The 8,705-nt window shown below is 39.3% G+C and overlaps 1 protein-coding gene across 1 annotated transcript; it reads right to left on the bottom strand.

The window, feature by feature from the left end:
- Nucleotides 1-5,253: 5,253 nt before the first annotated feature.
- On the bottom strand, nucleotides 5,254-8,070 carry LOC146639625 (E3 SUMO-protein ligase ZBED1-like). The gene is made up of 4 exons (XM_085351185.1): nucleotides 7,194-8,070; nucleotides 6,572-6,861; nucleotides 6,241-6,478; nucleotides 5,254-5,360 (listed from the first exon to the last, which is right to left on the bottom strand). Exons 1-4 carry the CDS (start codon nucleotides 8,068-8,070, stop codon nucleotides 5,254-5,256), a joined length of 1,512 nt encoding a protein of 503 aa, XP_085207311.1.
- Nucleotides 8,071-8,705: the final 635 nt, after the last annotated feature.

Below are 8,705 nucleotides of genomic sequence, written 5' to 3'. Positions count from 1 at the left end.
ACCCTCGCCTGCTTCCCCTAATTACCTAGCATGAGCATGGCTGTTTCCACTTCCCTCTCACACATAATAGAAACTGCTTTTTAATATCCAGGCATCATAAAATGTCATGCTGACTTAACAGACATGAGGAGCAGAAGGAGCAATAACAGAAGGGGAGGTAGGGCTTGGGGAGGGGGGCTAAATGGAAGCAGTTCAGAATAGGGAATACGGTTTGGGCAGAGGAGGTTCAGACTCAGGATAGAACCTGAACTCACTACTTTACTTTTTTCCTTTGTTTCTTGCCACCTTCTGTCATTCCGTCTTTTCTTCTTCTTTTTTTACTTTCTTCCATTTGTTAATTTGTTTCGCTTTTCCACTTTTTCCAAACAGTGGATTCCTGTGGAATGAAACAATTTAGCAACTGTTAACGCATTTTAGTTTGATTTGATTACATTAAGAACTTTGCTTCCCTTCATCAGTGGGTTACAAATGAACTGCTTTCATCCTAACAGTCTCTAACCTCAGCCTTTTATACTGTTATGACATTTTCTTATTCTAAAACTTTAAGAGCTCTCATCGCTGGAAAACGGCCAGTAGATTTCAGATTAGTTGACTTTATAGTCAGCTTAGCTTTTATAGCTTGTCATTACTCAGACATCTGAAGCATTTCAACAGGAACATTAGTCAACCTGTAGCCAGCACCACCCACTGGGACAACAGAGACGAATGACCTGCCAGGTTCTGCTGCATTTTTCACCATCCCAAGGAAAGACAGAGATGGCTTTCAGTAGGGAGAAAATTCAAGTTATATCCCATGTTAGCATCTTGTTTGGACTGAAATTAAAAGAACACCTGCTTGTTCTCTTTTCTTTGCGATTTTGACATGTGTTTTCGTTTAGTCTTGCAGGTGCTCAGGTCTTGTATGGTATAAATGGCAGAATTGGGTCATTGTGACGATGGCTGTTGAAAAGTCACTTCTTTTTTTTCTCCTTTTTTTTTTAAAGATAAAGTATAATAATTTCCACTCTTCCCGTCGGCTAGGTCCAGCCTCCTGCTTGCCTCTCTGGGCTTTCATTAATTTTTCACTGGGCAGTATGTGATGGATAGGTTGTATTTATTCACTGCTGGGCGTCTGCTATGTGAATATGACTCATTTTGGGGCATTACGTATTCATGGCTTGGGATAGGCTGTATACAGGAAGTTATAATTAATGTGTCACAGTAGGAGGTGTTGGTAGACGGAAGGTTTGTTGGAGGGTGTTGTGGAGCATAATGTGATTTACAGTACAAACAACTGGGAAGATGTTTGTCTGCTGTCCAAAAACTGAAAGGCAGTGCTTCCTTCTCAGTAAAGACCCTGACATGTTTTCCAAGAAAATAATGTCCTGCAAGACATAATCCACACCGAAAAGACTAACTGCGATTTTAAATGTATGGAATAGGATTCTTTGGGCAAGTGGAGTGTATTGGAGTGCGATTTAACCCTAATTTGTTATCACTGATTCTTACTACTGCAGGTCTATAAAATCAACTTAGTTCGGTGCAGCTGGCCAAAAGGTAAGCAGATGTTTTAAATAAGCAGCTGTTTAACACATCTTCTCGTCTTACTTGATATATGGAGGTGTTCTTTGCAAAGACAGAAGCCAGACTCGAAAACTGCTGCTTGGTGGTTAGACAGAGTTAAATTTTACAAATAGCTCATCTTTGTTTTATTTTTAATTGTAAACATCAGGATTACAGCTACTATATTTCTATAGTTAAACTCAAAGTTTTTCCAAACTCAATCTTTTTTTAGATGTACCATTTTTCATTTTTTGATTGTTATCACAAAAATAAAACATTATTTTTGTGATAACAGAAGTTATTAAAATGTACAAATTCCCCCAAACTGCACTAAGTTGCATGGTTTTCACTCAATTAAACAGCTGACAAAAGCAGGTGCAGCAGATTTATATAACAAAACAAATGGCAGTTACTTGCGTCCTTTTCAATTATGTTTACAAATTGCCAGATAAGAGGTCATCAAGTCAACACTTTTCTCTTTTTCCCTTCTCTATTTTCCCGATAACTACTCAGAGTGCTGGATACAATAACTTTAGGTTTAGCCATATTTCCTTTGTTAGCTTGTTTAAAATGTCAATATTAGGTGTGTGAAGGCCATTTCAGTGTCTGATTAGGTTTGTTTTAGTTGGTTGTCCCCCTGGGGTTAACTTTGGTGATCTTTTTGTGTTCACTGGCTGCGAGTATGCATAAAACCTTTACCACTGTGCACGTGTTGTGGATGCTCAAATCTCAAAGACTGACACAGTTGAGTTTGACCGCCCAGTCACCGGTTGAGACCAAGAATGGAAATCAGGCTATTTGGTTCATTTGCTGGTGGATCGGTGCATCACCAGTTGTTTAGTTGGGGCACCATGGTGGTTATGTGGCTGGCACTGTTGCCTCAGCATTGGTTTGTGTATGTTAGCAGCAGACTGTCAGGTCCTCTAATGAACATTTCTTTCTTTCTATCTTTCAAATTTTGTTTATGTCAATAATCCTTTGTTATTAAGATTTGTAAGTCACAGTGGTACCTATCCCCACTTCTCTTTGGCACTAGTGTGTGCCAGGGTCCTGGGTAATAGCCAACCTTTAATCACATACAGTTTGTTAGTGTCTGTGGCTCTGACCATTTCCAGGTGCATGACCTGATTTTCCTGCTGGGTAGGTGGTCCAGAGGAGGCACCAGACCGTTTATCACAGAGCAATAGTCCATTAGAGGAAAAGCTTTTGTGGATGTGTGGATGTGTGTATATGTGCATTTACTAGAGTAATTTCTTCTCTAATGCAAAGTGACAGACAGAATTATGGGTGTCCTTTCTATCTTTTTTATTCACTTGCTCCTCTGCGAAGCTCACTGCTGTAAGTAGTTCTTTCCTTCTCTGTGGAAGTTTGTGTAAATATGACTGCTGCCCTGTATTCGTGGATGTCAGCAGATCTAGATCCCTCCACTGAGCCTCATAACCTTGTGGGAAGAAACAGGTATGAGGCCAAGGGAAATGTGGTAACACCAGTGTGAGGCCAGTTCTAATGGTAAATGGCATTAGTTAAAGCACAAACTGGCAGTTACCTTGATCAAAGAAAGCACACTGATTTAGTAATGTTTAATTGAAATTGAAAATTGAGAACAAAGGTTATCATCTTACTGTTTTGCTTCGGGTGAGGAATTTTCCAGAGACCCACTAAGTAAACTCACTGCAGTTTGAAGCCACAAACCAGCACACAGTCACGGGCCAGAAAGAATTAGATCTGATCCACAGTTTGGGAAAACTTCACAAACTCTCTCCACCCTCTATTCATGCCTTCTTTTGAGTTTTTGTAATTTTTAAAGGTACCCTACTTAATTTTCTTTTTTTCCCCTGCTTTTCTGTCTTTGCTCTTTATTTATATTGCACCTCGTGTGGACATATTTCACCTACCTTAATCATATTAAATGCATTTTTGTTGTTTATTGTTCGACAGTATTAGATTGGGTGAGGAATAATAAGAAAAGGGTGAGATTCTGAATAGAGTCCCTGTACCTACTGTTAGCTTTAACAACATTTGTTATTGTGTTATGTTATATAATCAGATCTGTTTCCATATCGTGAAGTAGTTTTGCTTAAACTGCCTACGATGCATTGGCTTTACTGAGAATCAGCTGTGGTACAGATGGTGGTTATTTGACATAGATTTTTGGGCTCGGCAACAGTTTATTTAGAATTTTGACAGAGACTGCACCATATGTGAACCTCAGTATGATAACTAGTGGAATGTATTGCACTAGGGGAGTAATATTGCATTAGGGGTGGGCTTAAAGAATTTCAGAGCAGTCTGTTTTCTGTACTGAGCGCATTGCTCAAGAATATCTTCCTTTGTGGTTCAGAGCTGTTTCCTGTTTACTACATTTAAAAATGCATGCACTTTGACACCTATGGTGATATTGCAGATAGTGTTAGCTGATTCCAAAGTACAATGAAACCGTCAGAAAGGGACATGGTATGTAAACCTGTGCTGAATAATCATGATCGACAATCGGGGGTGTGGGTTGATGCGTTACTCGTGGGTACTAAATGTGATTGCCATCAATACAAGGATTTTGGTGGATGTGGTGATGTTGTGGTGTGATGTATATCTGTGTGTGTGTGTGTGTGTGTGTGTGTGTGTGTGTGTGTGTGTGTGTGTGTTTTAAACTGTGGATGTTAATACTCATTTGGTATTTATAGTTGTGTTATCTAATATACTACACTGATACTTTGGTTGTGACTCCAGCTATTCTGAAGTAGAGTGAAATATTAAAACGTTTGAAAAAGAAAGCATGGAAAAAAATCTTTGTGTTCAAGAACGATAAATTCTAAGGATTTTACTGCCTTGGTCTCTCTTTCAAATGCAAAACAGCTTGTTATTTTTGGGAAATTTTTAAATACATACTCCCCAACAAATCTAAAAGGCTTGGCAGTGCCCTTTTAGGTTATATGTTTAAAGATTTCTGTAGTGTTTATGGTGTGTGAAATGCACTTTTGGAAAATGTCCAGTTTTCCTGTGGAGAGTGTACGTTTTAATTGAATTCCAACACATTTCAGAGGCTCCTCAAAACTTACCCTCAAATGTAATGTGAAAGCCAGATGCTGCATCGGGCGTGTAGTGTGTTGGTTTGAGTTACAGGCGCAAACAGATAGACTCTGGTCCAGCAGACTCAGTTATTGCTCAAGTCAAACACAATCAAAGTGACTTTAAACAAAATATATGCTAGTTTATCATGAAATGCTGAGTTGCTGAATGCTGAGGATGTTGTGATAATTATCTACAGTTCTTCTTTTGAGTTGCCAGACATTTTCAAGTAGCCTAAAAAAATATTTATTTTTCCTGAAGGGGAAAATACACAAGTAAGTATATATAAAATATACATTTATTTTTTCCCACTATACACACCCACTCTCAAACTAATACACTTAAGAACTGCTAGACCGTTTACAAAACAACATTGCCTGACTGCTAAAATTATTATTATTATTGTGTAAAATTATTTGAGCTGCATATTTAATTTAAAATGTGTCTAGGATATTGTTAAATACCAGAGGTGGGAATTGTCAGAAACAACATGATACGATAATCAGTATAATAAACGATATTATCACAATACTTCACTCATGATACAATATTATTGTGACTTTTTACATTTTGAGACACGGTGAATTTTGTGTGTATACTTCAAATTCATCCATCCATTTTCTTCCGCTAATCCAATTCAGGGTTTCAGGGGGTTACCACAGGGTGAGAGGCAGGGTACACCCTGGACAGGTTGCCAGTCGGTTGCAGGGCCAGGACAGACAGACAGAAACCATTTGCATTACCATTCACACCTGTGGGGGAATTTAGAGTCACCAGTTAAGCTAACCCTCACCAGGTGTATGTCTTTGGACAGAGAATCTATGCAAACTTGGCAGTAGGGCAGGGTGATATGGCAAAAAATATTTATCACGATATAGATTTGAAAATTTGCGATAACGATATAACTGACGATATAATTGACGCAAAACAAAATACAACTCTACAACTTTTTTAGTGGAAAAAAACCCCATCAATTTGTTTTTGTTTAAACAAGCAGCTGTTTATTTTAACGTGCATTACAGCCACACAAAATTCAACAGTGGTTATCCTGTTATATACATGGTTATCCATAATCATGTATATCCACAAAACTTAAGAGGTGCTTTGTAACAAAAGTGCAGTGTGCAAAATCAATAAGTCAAATAATAATATTGCACAAACTCTTGAGTAAAAACAAAACAAACAAAAAACAGATAAATTATGCTACTGCTCCTGGAAGTTTTTCTACATTTCAAGTTTTAAGATTCTTTGTCAGAAACACTAACATGTTCACAGATGCGGGCTTAAGGGAGGACCTTTGACAAGTTACAACATTTCCACCTGTGCTGAACAACCTTTCAGATGCAGAGCTAGTTGCTGGAATGCAGAGGTATTTCCTAGCTAATCTGCTGATGTGGGGAAAGTTTACTGTGTGAACTTTCCACCACGAAAGAGGATCACACTCACTGTCTGCTGGTGGACTATTCACATAACATCTCAGTTCAGATGATAACCTCTCTGCAGTTACCTCCATCTTGCCACTAACTGGTCCCTTCAAAAAACTCCCGAGACTCTTCTTTTGCTTTTTAACAGCTCCCTGATTTGTTTGGTCACCAGTAGATGTATGAAGTGTTTCTGAAAAACCTGTGATACCCTGGTGTGGGACAAGATGCTCTAGTTCACTCATGACTTGAACTTTGATGGCTTTGCTTTCTCTCTCACTGAAATATTCTGTATGAAACCGTGGATCAAGGAAAGAAGCCATGTTAACAAGCCTCTCTGTGACACTGTCTGTGTAGCTTTTGTTCATGTAGTCAAGTATTGCTGTTTTGATGTCTTTGGTCAGCTCAGTGTCACCTTCTTTTACTTTTAACATGTCATTGTTAAACATCTGAAGAACAGGCTTAACACATGAAATGGTTACATACTCTTCAGCAGAGAAAGCATCTGTAAACTCTAGGAGTGGATTCAGTGCAGTGCTGACCGAGTCAAGCACTTCAATGTCTTGCCATGTCAACATGAGGTGCCTTGTGGTTTTATCAGCAGCTAAAACCTGTGTTATAGCTTTTTCTTGTTCCAGCAGCCGTTGGATCATTCTCTGCTTTGAACCCCAACGAGTGCAACATTCAGTTATGAGTTTGTGTTCTGGTAGGCCCAGTTCCTTTTGGGCAGCCTGCAGAGCTCGCTGGCGCTTCCAGCTATGGCCAAAAGCAGCAACAATCTTCTTTCCCACTCCAACTGCTCGTTCGATCCTTGGGTCCTTCACACTTCTTTCTAAAAGACATACATTTAAAAGGAAACACAGTTTCAACAGCACTATTAATGCGGTGTGGAATGTGACATTTAAGTTGTATAACACACAATTATTTACACACACATCTCTCTCTCTCTCTCTAATATATATATATATATATATATATATATATATATATATATATATATATATATATATATATATATATATATAATCTTGCAGTACAACTACCCACATTCAGAGATTAATAACACAAACAGTATTATTACCATCATTTAAACTAATACAATAAGTTCTTAATCTGACGTTATAATTAACTTACCTATAGCAAAAAAACCCCAAAAAAACGTACCTATTGCAATGTGCAGGCGATGTCCGAAGCATGAAAGTCTGGTCCAGTTGTTGAGTGCGACGGCTTTCACAATGTTGGCCCCGTTGTCAGTCGTCACACACACTTGTTTTTCCTCCTGAAGATTCCACGAGCTGAGGAACTCTTTTAAGACTCTGGCTATATTTTCCCCAGTATGGTCCTCGGGGAAAAAACATGTTTCGAGGCACTTGTTTTGTAGCTTCCAGTCTTTGTCCACATAATGTATTGTGAGGCTCATGTAGGGGTCTGATGTTCGGCTTGACCACATGTCCGTGGTGGACGCAAAAAACTCCACCGAAGATAACGCATTTGACACCTCAGTACGGATCTCTTCATATAAAGCAGGCAAGGCGACTTTAGAGAAGTATTTCTTTGTGGGTAGCTTGTAGCGTGGATCGAACGTTTTAAGCATCTTTTTGAAACCTTCTCTTTCCACACTCTGAATAGGCATCATATCCCTGGCTAAACAATGTGTCACTGCATTAGTTAGCTCCCCCCAGCGTTTGTTACTTTTGTCATAAGGCATGGAGCTATTTAAAGCTACGTTGATTGTTTGTTGAGTCATCTTCTTTGGTCTTACCACCTCGCTAGTTGAAGCGGACAACTCTTCACGTGCTTTAATGGCTTTTTTGTACTCAGAGGAGTGCTTCTGCTTCAAATGATAAAATAGGTTTGTAGTGTTTCCTCCCTTCGCCGCGATGGCCCGCTTGCATGTTCTACAAAAAATTTTGCTTTGGTGGGTATCCGATGGACGAAAACCAAACCACTTCCACACCACCGAAGTTGCACCGTTTTTACTGACCAATTCTGGCTCACCCGCTTCATTCAAAGACGCGCCTTCGTCCGTGTCATCCTCCATTGCCGCCATACTTTTTCTGCCATGTGCGTATGAAAACAAAGGCACTGCGCATGCGCATTTTGCCCACATTCTATCGCGATATTTCATTTTCCTATCGTTGCCAAACTTTATACCGGTATTATCGTGAACGGTATAATATGGCCCAGCCCTACTTGGCAGCTGAGTTGCTGAGACAGCTCAGACAGCTGAGTTGGACACAATAGAGATGGCTTCACCTTGGCCACATGGAAGGTGGGATGAATTTTTAATCTTAGTCCCACCAAACTTACTTTGGAAATAGTGAAGACTTTAAAAAAACCCCAGAGTATTAGTAAGCACTTAGTGGGTTGTCTTGAGTCGACTGCTAGACCTTTGGGACAGTTTTGTAGGTTGGAGCAGTTTAGGTTTGTGGTTGAGTGATCTTTTCTATAGTTTACTCAGTGCATTGTCTCGCTGTGAGACTGACAATAAGTTACACCATTGTTGCTTGGGTGCAGAAGGAAGTGGGTAACATGCACTTGTTAAGGTAGCACTTTCCACCCCCTATAAGGAAAACTTTGTGGCCCAAACATTAAAAACACAACAACACTTTCTCAGTTCAAGCACGATGGGAAAGATCAACAGGCCACATTCATATACGATGATGAAAGATTTAG

The sequence above is a fragment of the Diplotaxodon limnothrissa genome, linkage group LG1 (assembly GCF_057381915.1).
Source record: "Diplotaxodon limnothrissa isolate DT_005_m linkage group LG1, D_limnothrissa_male_GT1.1, whole genome shotgun sequence".
NCBI lineage: Eukaryota > Metazoa > Chordata > Actinopteri > Cichliformes > Cichlidae > Diplotaxodon > Diplotaxodon limnothrissa.
This window is presented reverse-complemented; position numbering and strand designations above follow the sequence as displayed.